At 38.9% G+C, this 21,091-nt stretch overlaps 1 protein-coding gene across 4 annotated transcripts in view; it reads right to left on the bottom strand.

Moving 5' to 3' along the window:
• ZZEF1 (zinc finger ZZ-type and EF-hand domain containing 1) overlaps positions 1 to 21,091 on the bottom strand; it is a 117,195-nt gene that overhangs the window by 79,451 nt on the left and 16,653 nt on the right. For all 4 annotated transcript variants that reach the window (XM_045526050.1, XM_045526051.1, XM_045526052.1 and 1 more), the window contains exons 3-9: positions 15,280 to 15,474; positions 13,647 to 13,818; positions 12,479 to 12,678; positions 10,849 to 11,059; positions 5,997 to 6,113; positions 4,892 to 5,070; positions 3,139 to 3,237 (exon numbers count right to left, since the gene is read on the bottom strand). In XM_045526050.1, coding sequence (XP_045382006.1) covers positions 3,139 to 3,237; positions 4,892 to 5,070; positions 5,997 to 6,113; positions 10,849 to 11,059; positions 12,479 to 12,678; positions 13,647 to 13,818; positions 15,280 to 15,474 — 1,173 coding nt within the window. The remainder of the gene's footprint in view (positions 1 to 3,138; positions 3,238 to 4,891; positions 5,071 to 5,996; positions 6,114 to 10,848; positions 11,060 to 12,478; positions 12,679 to 13,646; positions 13,819 to 15,279; positions 15,475 to 21,091) is intronic.

The raw sequence follows: 21,091 nt of genomic DNA, 5'->3' as shown, positions 1-21,091 counted from the left end.
GAACTGTCACCTTTTCCTAGAGGTCTGGATGCCTCTATTTAAAGGAGTCTATTGTAAAGGCTGAAATACTGTCTAGAAGTTAAATGATAAATCAGCAATTTTAATTAGTCTCAAAGCAGCTGACACAATAATTTAAGTCAACAGAATCAGACAATCAATCAATCTGTCTATCTATCTATTTATTTAGAGACAGGGTCCTGCTCTGTCACTTAGGCTGGAGTGCAGTGGTATAACCTCTAATTCCTGGGCTCAAGCGATCCACCTGCCTCAGCCTCCTAAGTAGCTGGGACTACAGGGGTGCACCAACACACCCCTTAATTTTCTTTTTTTTTTGGTAGAGACAGGGTATCACTATGTTGTTCAGGCCGGTCTAGAACTCCTGGCCTCAAGCAGTCCTCCCACCTTGGCCTCCCAAAGTGCTGGGATTACAGGCATGAGCCACTGTGCCTGGCCCAGACTATTCTTTTGAGACTCTTTTTAAATAACATTGCCATCAAATACATTTACTGTTTTTCAAAAAGGCAAAACAAAAAAATCTTTTTTTTTTGAGACAAAGTCTTGCTCTGTTGCCCGGGCTAGAGTGAGTGCCGTGGTGTTAGCCTGGCTCACAGCAACCTCAAACTCCTGGGCTTAAGTGATCCTACTGCCTCAGCCTCCCAAGTAGCTGGGACTACAGGCATGCACCACCATGCCTGGCTAATTTTTCTATATATATTTTTAGTTGGCCAGATAATTTCTTTCTATTTTTAGTAGAGATGGGGTCTCACTCTTGCTCAGGTTGGTCTCACTCCTGACCTCGAGCGATCCACCCGCCTCGGCCTCCCAGAGTGCTAGGATTACAGGCGTGAGCCACTGCGCCCAGCCCAAAACAAAAAAATCTTAAAAAATAAATAAAACCTTTGAGCTTCCTTTTCTTGGTAAGAAACCAGCTTGCATATTTAATTGTGATATTATAAATCTACAACTCTTTTGATATCTAGTCCCCAACTTGCCAAATTTATTCTCTTAAAATGACAGGGAAAAGGCCGGGCACGGTGGCTCATGCCTATAATCCTAGCACTCTGAGAAACCGAGGTGGGTGGATCGTTTGAGCTCAGGAGTTTGAGACCAGCCTGAGCAAGAGCGAGACCCCATCTCTACTAAAAATAGAAAGAAATTATGTGGACAACTAAGAAAATATATATAGAAAAAAAATTAGCCGGGCATGGTGGCGCGTGCCTGTAGTCCCAGCTACTTGGAGGCTGAGGCAGGAGGATTGCTTGAGCCCAGGAGTTTGAGGTTGCTGTGAGCTACGCTAATGCCACGGCACTCTAGTATGGGCAACAGAGTGAGACTCTGTCTCAAAAAAAAAAAAGAAAATCAAGGATTTAATAAATCTACCACTTTAGACTTATTGGCAGCACCCAGTATTCCTTTAAAATACCAGATCAAGTGACAGTGGCTATCAGGAATGTTAGCCCTCCAGAGTGTCTGCATTCGAGTTCTCTGGGCATTCTGTGGGCGCTTGTCCCCCTGGTACCTCCCTGCAGTTGGAGAACTTGAAGTGTACCCGTGAAAAGAGCTTTTACCCTGTCATGGGAAGAAAAAAGATCACCCTCAAGGTCCAACAGTTCTGTGAGTTCTTTCCTCCTGTCTGTCTCTTCAGGCTCACTGTTTGTAATGGAGCAAGAGAGATCAACACCTAACCTGAGTTCCAAGAAATGGACAGTGACAGCTGTGAAAGGAGTGACCAGAAGGAACTGAATGTTCCTCCCCACACTCACTCACATCCTACCTCTGTGCTTCTCAGAACCACAACAAAAATAACAAATCCACAAACTAAAGCTAGATTTTTAAAATCCAGTCATCTAAGTGGGGTGGAAGGCAGGAAGGAGAGCTGGGCAGGCAAAAGATACAGAGTAACAGAGTCTTCAAATCAGACCAGCACAGGACTGACATGCTCCTAACAGCTACAGAAAAGCCTGTGGTGCTTTTAGACACAGAAAAGTGTTAAAAATCCACATCCTGGTGTCAGAAAGATTCTGCCTTGTAAGCTCCAGAGACAAAAATTCCAATTCTTCAGAAAGTGAAGGGCAAATACAGAGGGCCCCTGGCAGAGTGGTCTTGCCTTTCCTGGGTAGGAGAAGGAAAACAGGGCCGAAGCTGCCACCTCCTCCCAAGCCCACCCACTTTGGATGGCAGGTGACTCAGCAGCCTGCTGTGACCTTCAGTGCGGCAGGAGATGGATGCAATGAAGCAAACTTCTCTGCAAAGGCTGAGTTGCCCAGGGAAGGCTGTAGGAAAACCATCTTGTTCAAGACTCTACTGCTTCAGAGGACCACCAAGGAGAGGAGGTGCAACTGGGAAAAGCATGTTTCCCCAGGGGTCTTTCCTTCATTGGTGCTAAGAATGAATACAGGAAACTGGATAGATAAGAGGTGACTGCTGAGAATGTACGAGGACTGCGCTGCTGTGAGGAAAGCTCAGGGGAAACCAAATCCTAAGCACAGGGCCAACCCCTTTCTATGTCTGATGACTGCTGGAACATTTCACCTCCTTTAGTGATCAGCAAGATTCAGAGCAGGATAGTGAGTAGAAAAGGGACACATGCAGGATACTAACCAGGTGGCCAGAAAGATGGATGAGGAAGACATTCACAAACCTCCCTGGATGAGGAAAAGAGCCCACAGCAAAGCAGAAGGGCACATTAGCACTAGGAAATGAGCGAGGCTTCCTCCCAGACACTTCAAATGCGAGATCAGCTATCTTGGGAGAAATACCCTTCTTCTTAAATTATGTTTTCAGCAGTTAAGTGCTACTGATCCACTGAGTTTCTTAATACTTGAAGATGGCACAAGAGAAAGACATTCTAAACTTAAAAACCAATAAAAACAGTCACTTTTTATATTCCAAGAGGAGAAGTCCTTGCTTTTCAAAACCGTAAAGAGCCTTCACGATCTCAAATACTTGTTAAGTTGTTACAGGTCATTGACACCTAGAAAGACTACAACGAAACCACACACAAATTGTCCAGGAACCACTGCCAACTGAAAAACAACCTGAGTGAAGACTGCACACCCTGAAAATTTCAAAGACCACAGTGTGATTTCACGCAGCTGTCTACTGAGCACACTACAAACAGATGGACCCACCACGCACCGTCTCTTGTCCATGGTTCCACAAGGAGGTTTTCAGGTCCTGACTTATCTTCTTTTCCTTTGACATCACATGCCTGAAGAGTCAACTGGAGAGGCTTACCTGATCAGAGAAAAAGAGAGAGTGAGCCTTAAGCTAGCACTATGAAAAAAATGGAAACGAGTACACCTGTTAGAGGAAATGGAGTACCTGTGGCCACCAGATCGCTGACTAATGTACCCATTTAACACACTGACTGCCATGCTGGAAAAAAAATTTTCCCTGGGGCCACGGTGTTTCATTAAAACAAAATGATCCTTTCTACTTTGTTATTTTTTATTGTTTTCTGTGTGCAAGTTATATGCAAGCAATCCACATTTTTAGAATTAAAATGTCAATGTTAATTATAACAATAAGAACAACAACAAGTATGATTTTCATTAACCAACTGCAGGGTTTTGCTTCACAAGGCCCTGGGCTCAAAACTAGCTTGAGTTAAATACAACTCACATGGCAGTCAATGTGTTAAAAGCTAAAAAAGAACAGTAATACTAGATAAAAGTTGATACCATCCCTCTGTGCTTTCCTGAAAGAGATAGAGGAGAGCTTATGTCCCTGAGTGATTCCAGGGAGGGGTCTCTAGAACAATCACTGTTTGGAAACAAAGCACATTATAAGATATAGATTAATACCATAGATTTAACATGTTTGAGAGGGGGATTCCTAAGATACTGTTGTGGAGCCAATACTTAACTCTATTGCATTGCATTTAAATACATAAATAATGTTTTAGGTCTTGTTTCTTTAAAACATCTCCAGACAAATTTTCAAAGCTTTAAGAATTATAAACTTTTGCTGTGATGATCTGAAAACTTTTTCCCTTTGTTTTAATAATAAAATGAATACTCATTAGTCTATGATATAACCCAGAACTAGAACACTACTAGTAATGTACATTCCCCCTACACATTCCTCCCCTGCCCAAACAACCACTAATTTGAATCACAAACTTTTCTGAAGAACACTTCAGCTTCCAGGCACTACCTACCCCTCCTATCTGGGTCCCTCACCCCTCCAAAAAAAGACCTTTCCAAATTTAGGGGGGGAAACTGGACTTACAAGACATCAATTGTCTGACTTTAAAAATTAAACATAAAATAAGTTGCTAAGTCATATTAAAACAAAGATACAAATAGCATGGCAGAACTATCACAGTAATGCCTCTATCCTGAAGCAGACGGATGTAACACTGCACGTAGTGGACAGAAACTACCACTAGAGGCCAGGACGGCCGGTGAGCTGCTCCTCATATGCCAAATGCAGTCATCTCGGAGTATATTCACAGGCTCCTGTGTTGATGAGGATTAGAAAGCCCCATCCTGGGTCCCATCCCAGCTCTCTTGGCTTACACAGTGAGACACTCCTACTCCCTTGGCCTACACAGTGAGACACTCCTGGACATCACCAAAAATGGCTGTGTTCAAATGACCACCAAACCTGCAGGATCATGCCAGTAAATCTTGGGAGTGCAGCCTTGTAGATACTCAGGTATCCTCTTTTGCTCATACTGCCATAAATGAACCAACATCCCTCTTCTTCCTACCAACCCCAAAGTCTGATACTCAGAGGATATGTCCATCCAGGAATCACGGAATGACTACAACCACCCCGTCCATAAACTCCTCTAAAACATAAGAAGATGCCAGGAGGTCACATGGTGAGGATGGCTTTATGATTTGTCCACTGCCGGCATTTCCATCACACCCGTGTCATTTACCGTATTTGAGGAGCAGGTTCTGTCTGACTGATGCCATGGACGAGATGAGGGAGGAGGCATCATACTGTGTGTCCAAGTGGTCAGTGATGGTACACAGAGAGCTCATCACTTTGGTAACACTTCCCCTTGCTAGTGCAAATGCCAGAAGAGTCAGTTCTACCTCTGGGGTAGAACAGCAGCTATAACCAAAGAGCAGAAACTTTTTAATTCTTAAAAACATGAGAAAATACAAGTAGCTCAAACCCCATGCAATGGATTATCATAAGTAATGTTAACATACCATATGCTCTCCATAGGTTTAACAGAAATACTTTTTCAAAATCCTTAAGATAACCTAAGGAAAAACTAAATCAACCCAGAGGACCAGGAAATTAAATCCTCAGTTCTATAACCTTTAATCTTTAAATACTAAATAATACTAATAAGCCAAAAATAACTGAGCTGCTGCAATAGGCCTCTGCTATTAAGAAGCCCTGGGTAATGGCTGGCTTGGCAAGAGAGTTCAGGGTTTATGCCTTGAAGCACCAAAATTTTATTTTAGATCTAATCCGTATCACTCTTCTCTGCCTTTAATTTAAACACATTACACTGAAACTTTTTACATTGTCTGAAAGTACACTAAACGTTTAAAATTGGCTCAGAGACTGGTTAGGGCTCACTGAGGCAGAGCTGAGTGTCCCTACACTAAATGGTCCCCTTTTATCAAGCTATCCAGGTGCCCTTTCCCAATTCCACAGATAATCAAGTTTACCAGAGCTGTGTGTGAAGGTCAGCAGGTTCTAAATGAGGGCCACATTTAGTGAACTGGGAGGCTTTGGGGACAGGAGGGGCAGGAGTGAACTGGGAGGCTTTGCATTTTGGACTTTGATAGTGAAATTGGAAGACTATTCCTTCCACATCCCCCAATTCTTGAGGTCAGGTGATATTTCTGGATAATGGAGTTTATGGCTAAACTATTATGTCACTTTCTCCTCGGCAGCTAAAAAGGAGCCATTTTTAGTGGTGATCTTAAAAAGATTAAAATATTTTTTCAAAAACAAGACTGAACAGACACCTATGCCCTCCATCCCCCATAGAAAGTTCACCTCATCAACCTTGATTTTACCTAGTTATCCTTATGAGGAAACTGTCCACTTCTTCCAGCACGTTGGGAGACAGGAAAGTGGAGAAATCTGTAGATCCTGGTGAGAGGGAAAGTGGAGGCATGTGCTGCAGTGCCTTCCTACAAGAGTGAAATGTGAAATCAGAACAAAACCAGGCCTAATATTAGACAAAAAATAAACTGTTAAAGCTTGTGTTGGCTAATCTCTTACAAACAGGTAATGGTCCCATAGAGAAGCTGGTACACAATATAAGCCAGCCCCTTTTCCCGAGTCGCAGTCCTAGGTAGCTTAACAGAGTTTCACATTTTTTTCTTTCTTTTAGGAGTTCCATTTTGCCCTGTTGAATAAAAGCTCATTTAATTCTCGGGAATCCAGCCTTCATTTTAAGTAATGTGAGCAAAAAGCATACATACTCTACAGAAAACCCTGGAGTTCTTAGAAAAACTGACCCCAGAGGCAGAGAACTAGCGGCTCAGCAGAAAATTTATTTTATACGTAGGATCTTAAGATCTATGGTATCTAAAGATGTGTCATGAATTTTGTTTTCTCCTAAACAGATCAGCAACCATCACTTTCTCCCTTCCTGTCGCATTACTTGGCCTTTCCACCCTAACGTCTGTTTTAATGTTTCTCTTTTCTTGTCTCCTCTTACATTTATCTTTCTGAATCCTCTTAGATTTACCGCCTCTGGACTAGCAGTCATCTAAATCATTTATGAAACAAATCATTACTGAGTCCTACTGTGTACCAGAGACTATGGTAGGTGAGTGAGTGTACCATGAAAAACTTGAAAGTATGCCATGAATGTATGAAAAAATAACTCAAATTTCTACAATTGATGTCACTTTATGATATCAGTAACAAGAATCCCTGGAACAATTTAATTTCGACATTTCAAAATAGAGTCAACATGGCAAAGCTAACACTGTGTCAGCTTCTACTCTGCTCCAGTATCTTTTCCTGTCTACTTAATGAGCCATCTTTGGGCTGTACCAGCATGGTGGCTACGCTCAGACGCAGCTGATTGAAGAGGTCTGATCACATGAGTAGCATGGATCATTTACTGAATTTATTGCCACTGATATAAGTAAACATTTTTGTCTCAAAATTTTTTTTTTTTTTTTAGAGACAGGGTCCTGCTCTGTCACCCAGGCTGGAGTGCAGTGGCATAATCATAGCCCACTACGGCCTCCACCTCCTGGGCTCAAGTGATCCTCCCACCTCAGCCTCCCGAGTAGTGGGGATTACAGGCATACACTATCACACCCAGCTAATTTTAAAATTTTTTGTAGAGATAGGGTCTCACTATGTTACGCAGGCTGGCCTTGAACTCCTAGCCTCAAGTGATCTTCCTGCCTCGGCCTCCCAAAGTGCTGAGATTATAGGCATGAGCCACTGTGCCCAGCCAACCCAAAATATTAATTTTCTTACCTACTTTTCCTCATTTATCTTTTTTCTAATAAATCTTTTATTTTAGAATGGTTTTAGATCACTGATATTAAAAAGTCAGGAGTGTATGAAAATATGATTGCAGATGAACTAGTACAACTGAGTAGGGATATAAACTTTAAAATAAATCCATTCTTTAACAACTTGGCACATTTCCAGAAAAAAAAATAGGATAGAAAGCTCTTCCTCTTCCTCTTCCTGAAAATCCAGTCCGTACAGTGGGGCTATGCAAGGCAGGCATTCATGTGTATCTGGGGGATAAGGGCATGGTGGCCTATAGTGGGGCATCTGAGCCTGGAGCATGGTAAGAAAGGTATCTGTACAAAGGGACAACTTGGTATGGAATGCAGGCACCAACTATGGCAAGAAGTGTGGCCTGGCACAGGGTATAGGAACTCGAGGAGAATAAGAAGGGCATCTGTGCGAGGGTAGTCACAGCAGCAGCCCTGCAAAAGATGTTGGAATAGGAGTAGGATGGGGAGGGTGTCCGTCCAAGGGCAGGGGCACTGGGAGACGGTTACAGAAGGGGATTGAATAAATAAGTACTTATGTTGAGGATGACAGGAGCCAGGTTTCTCACTATCAGAGAAGGGAGTTACAAACACAGAAAAGGAGAAAACTAATGAACTATGTAGTTCTAGATTAGAATTGGATGTATCAGTGTAAACTCATAGTTCATAGTATTACAGACACAGAAATAAATACAGGTATAAACGGATATATACATACGTATGTATTATTTCTGTACAAACATATACTTCCTAGCTGTGTCCACTAAGAGGCCCTGGGAAGCAATACCCTGAGAGCAATGAGTTTAGTTTCTAAATATCATTCTCCACTAAAAGGGACCCTGACTCCTTAGAAAAATGGCTTATTCCAGGACTAAGGCAGGGAACGCTCAAGGTAACCCAGGAATATATTGTGGTGCCAGAGGATAAGGAAGCATTCCAAGAATGAGGAGGATGTGTCCAAAGGACACATGAGCCAGACTAAAGGGACTGCCACCAGCCAAATCTGGGACAATTTGAGCATCAAAACTGTGGTTGATAATAACCTAGTGAATAAAAGTGGAATCCATGAGTCCTTACTAATATAAATGGAAAGCTTGATGTGAAATGGGATATTTTTTTTTTTTTTTTTTTTTTTTTTTTTTTTTTTTTTTTTTTTTTTGAGACAGAGTCTCACTTTGTTACCCGGGCTAGAGTGAGTGCCGTGGCATCAGCCTAGCTCACAGCAACCTCAAACTCCTGGGCTTAAGCGATCCTACTGCCTCAGCCTCCCGAGTAGCTGGGACTACAGGCATGAGCCACCATGCCCGGCTAATTTTTTTGTATATATATTTTTAGTTGGCCAGATAATTTCTTTCTATTTTTAGTAGAGACGGGGTCTCACTCTTGCTCAGGCTGGTCTCGAACTCCTGACCTCGAGCGATCCACCCGCCTCGGCCTCCCAGAGCTAGGATTACAGGCGTGAGCCACCGCGCCCGGCCTTGAAATGGGATATTTACACAGTCTCAAAGTACCTCCTCACAAAATACTCATTAATTACAAAGGGAAAAAGAATTATTTTACAATAGAAAAGTCTGGCAGTCAACACTGTAATCAAGTGATCAAAGTTAATATCACTAACACTAGAAATAGGACAATCTGAAGTTGTGTGCTACCCAGTGGCATACGATGAGAACACAACATCACTTCTATGGCATTCCAGCTAAAGATACAAAACCTAAATCTATTCATGATGAAACAGCAAATAAACCAGAATCCACAAACACTTGCAAAATAAATGACCTATAATTTTCAAAAGTATCAAGGTCATGAAAGTTAAGGAAAGACTGGGAAATTGTTCCAGACGGAAGAAAACTAAAGAGATATGACAATGAAATGCAAAATATTTCACTGGATCCTTTTGCTGTAAAGGACATGATGGGACAGACAACTTGCAAAACTTAAACAAGGTCTGAGGATTAGATGGTAGCAATATACAATGTTAACTTCTTGATTTTGATGGTTGTCAGAGAATTTTGGATTTTTTTTGAGACAGAGTCTCTCTCTGTTGCCTGGGCTAGAGTGCTGTGGCATCAGCCTAGCTCACAGCAACCTCAAACTCCTGGGCTCAAGTGATCCTCCTGCCTCAGCCTCCTGAGTAGCTGGGATTACAGGCATGCACCACCACGCCTGGCTAAATTTTTCTCTTTTCAGTTGTCTGGCTAATATCTTTCTATTTTTAGTAGAGACAGGGTCTCGCTCTTGCTGAGGCTGGTCTTGAACTCCTGACCTCAAGCGATCTTCCCGCTTTGGCCTCCCAGAGTGTTAGGATTACAGGCGTGAGCCACCATGCCCAGCCGAGAATGTTCTTGTTTGTAGGAAATACTAATGCAGGGGCAATGGGGCATCAGGTTAGAAAATTACACTCAAATGACTGAGGAAAGGATAAAAATGCTTTGTATTATACTTGCAATGTTTCTCTAAGTTTGAAATGATTTACTAAAAACACATTTTAAAACAGGAAGAAAGAAAGGGGTATAGCCAACTATTACCCTTTAGATCTAACATTGTGGCAGTGTTATTTGCTAAACAGTTTTATTTGATAGTGCTAACAAATCTCAAAAGATGTCTAGAGAACAAAACATTAGCAATCTCTTTGGCTGATACTTTGATAGCCTACACTAATAGTGCCTATTATCAGTTACTGAAACTGCACATTACTAATATTTTAATGCTACTAAAATTGGTTGTTTTTGTCTCATGTTACCACCTGGCCTTTTTGCCCTGTTTTTTAAGAGAAAATTTTCAAAGGTGCTCTACATTTCAAAATAAATTAGCTTAGTATCCTTGAAAATATTTTACTCATTACTGGGAAGAGCCCTCAAATTGGGAATCCAAAATACCTAGATTCAAAGTGATCCATCATTAACTGGTTGTGTGACCTCAGGGAAGATCACAATATCCTCATCTATAAAATGGAAATAATTTTCACAGGTATATTTCAGTGTCAGCAGGTAAAACAACAGAAAGCATCTGAAAATGCTTTATCCAATATAAAGTCCTATACAAACATGAGCAACTTTTCCCCAGTGGATAAGAAACAGGCGCAGCATGAGTGACCTTCTCACAAGACTGGTCCGCTTAGTGAGCTGATGAAGGAGGACTTTGGAGGAACTGGGTGAGGAGGAGCAGGAGGGTGGAATGGGTACTTCTTCAAAGTCTGTGAAGTCAGAACATCAGCCAGAGAGAAGCAGCATGGAGCGAAGGGCACAAACAGGAAACACTAAGGCACCTGGGGCTGAGCTGGTGACCGAGCCATGATGATTAATGATCGAAGGCTGCTCAGTGACACTCCCTAAAGGATCAGAGAAGAATGAGTGCATCTTCACCGGGCTGGAAAATAGGGAGAGTGACTTACTGAGTATTGTGCAGCACTGTCTGGACAAAGGCAGGATTTGTCTCCATAGACGCCGTCACCAGAGATGTCAGCAGAGACCAATACCATATTGCAGAAGCATCGGAGACTGAGACTCCAGCCTTCTTAACTCTCTGAAAGCCAACAGCCCTCAGACCATGTATTCTAGTGTCACATCCATCGCTAAGACAACGCTTTACGTTAATCTGGACATCTGTCAAGCACAAACAACAAATTCAGTATTGGATTAACTTCTTTAGTTCAGCAAATGCTAGGCTCCAAACTAAAAGCAAAATAGTAATTGACATTTTGAAAAGAAAATTCTAAAGATGCACTTTGATGACAGAAATAAATAATGTGTGCAATGGAACTAGCATATGATAAACTTGTCAAAAAGCACTCACAAATCTAAGAAATCATAAGAATAATGTATAAAATTAAGGGTGGCTTATGTCTTTACATCATAAAACTTCTTAGGAACTCAATGAGTCTTGAAAGTTAGCATTTTAAGAATCCTGATTGAATACATGGTAAGACCATTTCTAGAATTCTCCCTAGGGTTCTGAAATTTGGATTGAGTTATACAACAGTAGCTAGATCATAAGCAGATGTATTTCTTTTTAATAATCAAGTCCAATAGATGACATAGACATGATTCACTTTTAAGAAAAGTCACAATTTCTTATTTGGGTCAGAGAGGAAGAGGTGAGAAGTTAAAAAGGACATAACTTAGAGAAAAGACCAGCACAGTATGAGACAGGAAGCTTCTACTCCACAAGCTTAACTACTACTTTGCCTAGGGGTGAGACACAAAGACTCTACCTCCCTAGGCCTCAGTTCCTTTGAGCAAAGTAAGAACACTTCTTTTGGCCCAGGAAAGCATTAGAAGAAATGAGACAAAACATGAAGCATTCCGGCTCCCTGAATGAAATAAGCCTGGAAAGAAATCACAGAATTGTGATTATTTCCAAAATTCTATGTGTGAAACAAGGTTACAATAGTATAAAACTGGAAACAAGCCAAATGTCCAAGAATAAGGGATGGGTTAAAATTAAGGCATATTGTTACAACACTAAATAAAGGTGTTGATGAATACATGATATGATAACACACTAAAAAAATTATAAAAGAACATGCATAGACTATCACCATTCTTGTAAAAAGATATGTATAGATGTATGTAAAAAATATACATACAACTCTAGTTTTTAGAAAAAAAATTTGTGTATATGTGAATATGTATGTATGTAAAGTAAACCACACACACACACACACACACACACACACACAAATACACAAACACAAGAAAAGGTCTGGAAGGATCCACACCAACGTAGTCACAGTGAAAATCCCAGGGTAGTAGGATTTTGAGTATTTTTGTTTATCTACATTTTTCTGATTTTTCAATTAAAAAAAGGAATAAAATATTTTTAACTAAAAAAACGTTTTCCTGCTTTTCTGTAATTTTTAAAAACACTTTATAGATGATATAATGACTACTTTTGCATATATCCTAAGAAATAAATCAAATCTCAAAAGAAAACTAACAGCTTCTCCACTTCAGAGTTCCTCCTGCTAAAAAACATTACTTCCCTTCCTCCCTTCCCCATTCCCTCAGTTCTGTTTGACTCACAGGGCTGACTGATGTTGGCATTTTCCAGCAGTGTCACATAGCCAGTGACATTGCTGGGGATGTGCACATCTCGGACTTCCTGAAGATCGCCGGCATTCCTCCCCACAGCTACTGTCACCTGTTGCGGCATGTAGCTCTGGTCAGTGGCAGCCACTGCAATGGATAGGTGCCTGAGCACAACATCTGGCTTCATTTTTAAACTGGAAAACACACAGAACAGAAACTACAGAAGTTTATATGGGTCAAGAACTGACAAGGTCCACAAGTCCCATCTCAAAGATCTTATTTGATAATTTGATATCAAATATCAAATTTGATATACCCAAAGACTAATTTTCCTAACAACTACTAACTTGAAATGCTGGCTATGAGTTTCAAAGTCCTCATGACCTTCCCACGCTTCTAAAAAACCTTTCATTTCAAGATTAATATTACCACTCTTTTTAAGCCATTGGTACAGGCAGGAAATAACTGTATGAACATTCTAACAAAATCCCTCTCCCTGGCAAAAAGCAAATTGTAAACTTCACGCAAAGAACTGAGTATATTCCCTCACCTATAAATTATATGGCTAAAGGTCAAATGTGCCCTCTAAGAGAAAACAAGACAATTATTTCTATTTCTACCAACTGGAATTAGTCCATTTTCTCAGGGGACAGATGAAAATTTTGATAGCAGCTTCAGAACTTCTAGAAATACTACAGTTTACTGTTATCAATTCCATTCCAGGATTCCTGACCACCCCATTCCATCTCCGAAACTAACCAACTCAGCTGCATACAATGGATTTTAAAAATGTACAGAAAGGATCTTTTTCTGCCAAATCTCAGAAAAAGTGGAAAAAATTTTTAAAATAAGGAAAAAGGCAAAAAAATATAATCACATGTGATATAAAAAAGTACTTGCCCCTTATGATACTAATTTTCCTGAGAAACTATTGAAAAACATCTAAAATCAGTACTATGAAATATTAGTCAAATGCTATTTCCTCCTTTAAAACATAAAGAAATTATCTATGTTTATGAATATATGAACCAGGTTACATGATTTTACAGGAGTCCTTTTACTTGATTCTTAAAGCAGTTTCACAGATAGCTACTTATGATAAGAAAAAAAGTAGAAAACATTCCAATGTTTTAAAAAATTAAAAAAGCATTCTAGCACCCACCGAATCCAGTGTGAGCGGGCACTGCCATCTGACTGCCAATAGGATGACGTTTCTCCATTTGTCATCTTGTCGATGTCTGTAGGGTTGGAGGATGTTTCTATATAAGCATAGCACTTTGCTACCGACTTGAGTTTATCCATTTCTGGGCTTCTAGTTAAATCTCCAGGGCTTTCTGCAGGGGAAACCAGTTTATCATATGACATCTCTTTTGCAAAGGGGAAAAAAAGGGTCATTTAAAATATTTAACAGAAGTATGCCTGGCACTTTGGCTATAGAGACATTATAATGCTCCTTAAAATCTCCTTCCAAAGAACACACTGGCTAAGGATTGCCCTAGCATCTCATTATGGTGCAATATTTAAATTACTGATATATTTGCAAAACTATGCCAAGAGAAGAAAATGATGCTTTATAGTTTTACATTTCTTTGATTATGAGTGAAGATTTTTAACCACTTGTGTTTCTGAGTATGGTCTGGTCCTACCCTCTTCTGTTTTCTTCTGGGTCACTAGACTTCTTATCAATTCATATATTTTATACACATTATCTAATGTATATATACAAATACATATAATAGCTAATATTTTCTTGAGTGTTAATTGTGAGCCAGGTACTTTTCTATTCATTCTCTATGTACTAATTCATTTTAGAAATGAGGAAACTAAGGAACAGAGAGTTAAGTAATTGCTCAAGGGCAGAGTTACTAAAAAATGTAGTCAGTCAATTGAGTCATTAATATGTTACAAAGCATATTTTTGTTCCCTAGAATGTCCTTTGTCTTTTGACTCTGCTTATGACATTTTTTGCTGTGAAGAACTTTACATTTTCATACAGTTTAATTTACTAATCTTTTATAGATTCTGGGTTTCATGCCTTGCTTAGAAAGGTGGTCCCATATTTTACAAAGTGGAACTATTTTTTTTCTATTATTTTTAGCATTTTCTTTTCAGTTGAACTGTTTGATTCATCACTGAAATTTATTTTAGTGAATGGAATGTGTTAAGAATCTAGTTTTATTTTTTGTCCAAATGGCTAACCAGTTGCCCTAACCCTACTTGTTGACAATTCACCTTTCTATTATAACACTGACTTTATCTGGTAATATAGTCCCATATGTACTTGGGTCTATTTCTGGACTCATTTATGTTCCACAGACCTGTCTATACACATCATCAACTTATGTTGCCATAATTGAGCCTGTAGTGGCTTCCCTCATTTATTCAACAAATACTCATTGAGTTCCTACTATGTGACAGTCAAAGTTCCAGGTGCTAAGAATAAGGAAGCAAAACAAGACCTATAAAATACAAGCAAATAAATAATGCTACAACCTCAACTAACAATAGTGCTATTTAGACCATTAAACCTGCAAAAGTGATATTGACCAGAAGGGGGGAGAGAGGAAAGGCATCCCTAAAGTCACACCTGAACAGAAAAGTGAAAGATGAGAAACGAGTTGTGTAAAGAAGGGAGGGAGGAAGCGAAGGGAAAGATCACATTCTTAAGCTACAAACTGGTTACTATATTGTCAGAAATAAAGGCAAGGAAAAGGATTGGCTCATTCTATTAATAAACACTACATTTAGAAGAAATGATGACAGGGTATTTTCAGAAGAACCCCTCAAACACACACCTTTTTCTTTTTGTACTAGTTGATCCAGAGACTCCTTCAGAACAGAAGACCTCATGGTGCACATGTTATTGCAGTGCTCCAACATCGGGTAGGGTATCACCGTGCTAGAGATCCGATTGCGATGCAGGAAGCGCAGTATCATTGACGCGTGAACACCGAGGCCCTCCTTCGACTCTGAAAATATGTCTATAAAACCTAAATAGACAAAATCCATTGTTGGTCTTTTAGGGTAGCCACAATAGTTTCCACATCCTCTGCCTGGTGGCCTATCCAAATTGGCTGAATTAAAAGCAGCCATTAACAATCTTGATTGACATTTTCAGCTTTAATCACTTAAAAATCTAAATAAGTTTAAAGAAATGAACCAGTAGCAATCTCAGTCTAAGAATTTATTTCACTTCAGTTGAACAGAAGTTTAGAAGACTTAGAATAATGATTATTTGTTTCAATGCAAACTTCAGAAACTAATAAGCACTTAAATAACTAATTATAAGTTTTTAAAGAAGTCTTACATATAGAATATAGGCTAGGAATAAAGTTTATTGCATTAGATAGTAAAAGCATAACTAATTTTACATTAAGCTACATAAGACAATGATAATGACAAGACAACCCCTCCCATTACCACAATTTCCAACAGCATTTTCCAATTTATAAGGTGCTTCCACATACATCATCTCATTTGGTCCTCACAATAAGATGAGGGGGTTATACACAGAAGGTACGGGTATCCTTGTTTGACAACTGAAGAAAATGAGGCTCAGGTGATACACTAAGATGTCAACAAAAAAGGGATAGGATTGGGAACTCTTCCCCACACTTCCCCCAAGTGCTCCTTCCGCCCTTCCAGTTCTCTCTCCCCGGGCTGACTCCTCTGGACTCCGCCCCACCTGCCCATCCCTCTGGCTACCACCCAGGCTCTGGTCACAACATCTCCTGCTCGTACACCTATCCAGATGTCCTAAGTGGCTCCCACATAGCATTGACCCAGGTAATCTTACCAAAACACAGAACTAACCACGTCTACCCCTGTTTAAAATCCTTTCACGGTTCCTCATAGCCTATATTAATATGCCTTGAACCAAGATGCCCACAACCCAGAAGTGCTATGGTTAAGTGAAGAGAGGATAAACATGATAGTTTTTCCTAGAGCTCAGATTTGGAGATTTGGGGAGATTTAGTAAAAAAACTACCTAATGATACTAGCAAACCGATTTCAACAACACATTAAAAAGATTATTTATCATGATCAACTGGGATTCATCCCAGGGATGCAAGGATGGTTCAACATGCATATCAATCAATGTGATACATCATATCAACAGAATGAAGGACAAAAACCATATGATCATTTCAATTGATGCTGAAAAAGCATTCAATAAAATTCAATATCCCCTCATGATTAAAAAACTCTCAACAAACTGGGTATAGAAAGACTTACCTCAACATGATAAAAGCCATGAGACAGACCCACAGCTAGTATCATATTGAATGGGGAAAAACTGAAAGCCTTTCCTCTAAGATCTAGAACATGACAAGGATGCCCGCTCTCACCACTATCGTTCAACTCAATACTGGAAGTTCTAGCTAGAGCAATCAGACAAGAGAAGGAAATAAGGGCATCCAAATTGGAAAGGAAGAAGTCAAATTATGTTATTTGCAGATGATATCTTATATCTAGAGAAACCTAAAGACTCCACCAAAAAACTATTAGAACTGATAAACAAATTCAGTAAAGTTGCAGGATACAAAATCAACAAATAAAAATTAGCAGCATTTCTATATGCCAACAGTAAATAACAGAAAAAGAAACCAAGAAAGTAATCCCATTTACAATAGCCACAAATAAAATAAAATATCTAGGAATAAACTTAACCAAAGAAGTGAAAGATCACTATAATGAAAACTATAAGACATTGATAAAAGAAGTTGAAGAGGACACAAAAAAATGGAAAGATATTCCATCTTTTGGATTGGAAGAATCAATATTATTAAAATGTCCATGCTACCCAAAGCAATCTACAGATTCAACGCAATCCCCATCAAAATACCAGTAACATTGTTCACAGAAACAGAAAAAATAATCCTAAAATTTATATGGAATCACAAAAGACCTAGAATAGTCAAAGTCATCCTAAAGAAAAAGAATAAAGCTGGAGGAATCACATTACCTGACTTCAAATTATACTACAGAGCTGTAGTAATCAAAACAGCATGGTGCTGCCATAAAAACAGACACATAGACCAATGGAACAGAACAGAGAACCCAGAAATAAATCCATACATCTATAGTGAACTTATGTGAACTTATCTTTAACAAAGGTGACAAGAACGTACAGTGGGGGAAAGGACACTCTCTTCAACAAATGGTGCTGGGAAAACTGGATAACCACATGCAGAAGAATGAAACCTGACCCTTATCTCTCACCATATACAAAAATAAAATAAAAATGGATTAAAGACTTAAATCTAAGACCTGAAACTATGAAACTACTAAAAGAAAACATTGTGGAAATGCTTCAGGACATTGATCTGGGCAAGAACTTCTTCAGTAACACCCCCAAAGCACAGGCAACCAAAGCAAAATTGGACAAATGGGATCATGTCAAACTAAAAAGCTTCTGCACAACAAAGGGAACAATCAACAAAGTGAAGAGAAAACCCACAGAATGGTAGAAAATATTTGCAAGCTACTCATCTGACAAGGGATTCATAACTAGAATATATAAAAATCTCCAACAACTCGATAGGAAAAAAATCAAATCTGATTAAAAAATGGGCAAAACATCTGAATAGATATTTCTCAGAAAAAGACATACAAATGGTCAACAGACATATGAAAAAATGTTCAACATCATCAGTTATCAGAGAAATGCAAATCAAAACTACAATGAGATATCATCTCACCCCAATTAAAATGGCTTTTATCAAAAAGACAGGCAATAATGAATGCTGGCGAGGATGTGAAGAAAGGGGAAGCTTTGTACACTGTTGTTTGGGAATGTAAATTAGTGCAACTCCTATGGAAAACAGTATGGAGGTTCCTCAGAAAACTGAAAATAGAACTACCATATGACCCAGCAATTCCACCGCTGGGTATATATCCAAGGATGGGAATTCAGTGTATTGAGAAGACATCTGCTCTCCCACCTTTACTGCAACACTATTCACAATAGCCAAGACATGGAATCGACCTAAGTGTCCATCAAAAGATGAATAGATAAAGAAATTATGGTATATATACATAATGGAATATTACATAGTCACAAAAAAAGAATGCAATCCTGCCATTTACAACAAGGATGGAACTGGAGAACATTAGGTTAAGTGAAATAAGCCAAGCACAGAAAGACCAATCTTGCATGTTATCACTCATATGTGGGAGCTAAATATTGAAAATAATTGATCTCATGGAGACAGAGAATAGAATGACAGTTACCAGAGTCTAGGAAGGGTAACACAATGTGGGGATAAAGTAGGGATGGTTAATGGATGCAAAAATGTAGTTAGTTGAAGTGAATAATATTTCATAGCACAACAAAGTGACTGTAGTCAACAATAAGTTAGGGTATACTTTAAAATAACTAAAAGAGTAGAATTTGAATGTCCCTAACACAAAGAAGTGTTAAATGCCTGAGGTGATGGATACTCCAATTATCACGATTTGATTAATTCACATTGTATGCTTCTACCAAAATATCACATGTACCCTATAAAGATATACAAGTATTATGTACCCGTAATTAAAAATTAAAAGTAAAAAAATTAAAAACTACCTAATGAATCATGACATACATAACAAAAAGTACATATATTATAATTGTATTGCTCAATGAATTTTCACAAACTGAACACACTTGTATAAGCAGCACCCACATCAAGACTCCAGAAGTCCCTAGAGGAAGTTGTTTTTAATAGTAAAACAAATAGATACATTAGAACAGAATGAAACTCTGCACTGATTTTTAAGATAAAACATGAGGCTGAGAAGAAATTCTGCACTCAAGGCAGTCCATTTTAGCCACACCCTCTACCCAAACTCTGGAGACATCTAATTTCCAAAGACTCAAAAGTCTATGCATGGGGTGGGATGGTAGGGGGCGCGCGGGGTGAGGGTGAAAAAAAAAAAAAAAGTCTATGCAATCCCTTCCCCCTCCTTTCACAGTTTTTTCTTAGCAGGCTCCACAGTAATAATCAAGCCGCATATTTATGACACTGCTGCACTGATTTGCTCTGCTTAGAACCCATGTCAAAAAATAGACTGGTTCTTGTAATGAGAAAAGTGTTTTCATAGTCTGAAACATTCGGTAAATTCATTTAACATTAGGTAAATGAATTCAGTTTAATGAATTCAGTAAAGGTGCCATCTCTCTTTTAAACTCTTAAGCACAAGTAGATACAAAAGGAACTAGTTTTAGTATGGTAGGAAGTTAGAAAGAGAGACTAGGAAACTATGAAATTCCACCACTGAGATGACCTCAGCTTACAAAGGTTCATCCTAAGACTGATAATAGAATTCTTTTAAATTGGGTGTTGATGACAAATTTTGAACAGAAAGTCCTAAGTCATGAGCCTGCTATGTAAGTGCCTTGGGATTTGGACTCTGGCTTTTTCTCAACCTAATCTCCCCTCTCACCACAGCTGCCCAGCATAAAAGTACACTAAGTATTATCTGTGGATGGATTCTCTGGTTATCCACCCCTTTCCTTTTCTCCCCCAAAATCTCTTTGATGTGTCCAAATAAAGCTCCCGATGCCATTCACATGCTGATAATGCAAAGGCAGGGGCAATACATAAATGCTAAGATATAAATTAGGTAAACACAATCCAAAGTATAATTTTGATTGCCAAGAGACTAGGAAAAAGTTAACATATACATGCTACCTATAATGCTGTATAAAAATTATTTAATTAAAGACAACTTGAGGAAGAATAGAAATACACATTCTTCATTAAGATACAGAAATCATCCTTCCCTAGTTCAACACAGCACTCAGCAGTAATCGGGAGCAATCAGGTATACATATATGTGTCTATCAAAACTATTTTGCCTCTGTTGCTGCCCTAGCAACTCTAAGTACTATGACAAGTGCACAAAGCAGGGGAAGTTCTTAGGTAATATGAACTGAGACTAAAAAGATGATGTGAGTTTTTTCCCTTTCAAACACAATTCTCATTGGAAAAAAAAAGTATAATTTTATTATGATTCTGTCTTTACATAAGTCTGAGCTCCTGAAGGAAATCATACAAAAACTTAGGCCAAGTTTTTTCATATGTACAATATAGAAGAAACATTGCTTAATTTTAAGCTATCTTTATTCCTACTTAGACTTCAAAGTATAGCAGTCCTCCCTTATCCACAATCTCAGTTACCCGAGGTCAACTGTGGTCTAAAAATAGATGAGTACAGTACAAGATATTTAGAGAGAGACACCACATTCACACAACTTTTATTATAGCATGCTGTTATAATTGTTCTATTTTATTATCAGTTATCATTAATCTCTTACTGTGCCTAATCTATACATTAAACTTTATGATAGCTATAGATGCATAAAAAACAGTGTATTTTTGGTTCAATATTATCTGTGGTTGCAGGCATCCACTGGAGGTCTTAGAACATATTCCCCACAGATAAGGAAGCACTACTGTAATAGCTTTCTTAAAAAAAAAAAGTGCTTACCATGTGCCAAAAAAAAAGATGCCAAATGTAAGGGCACAGCAAAAATAAGAATGTCCCTGCCCTCATGGAGCTCATAGTAGAGGAGTCAAGACAGACTTTAACAAGTAATTGAGTAATCAGTTAATCAAT

The sequence above is a fragment of the Lemur catta genome, chromosome 15, assembly GCF_020740605.2.
Source record: "Lemur catta isolate mLemCat1 chromosome 15, mLemCat1.pri, whole genome shotgun sequence".
Lineage (NCBI taxonomy): Eukaryota > Metazoa > Chordata > Mammalia > Primates > Lemuridae > Lemur > Lemur catta.
Note: the sequence above shows the minus strand (reverse complement) of the source record. Positions and strands in the feature narration are given on the sequence as shown.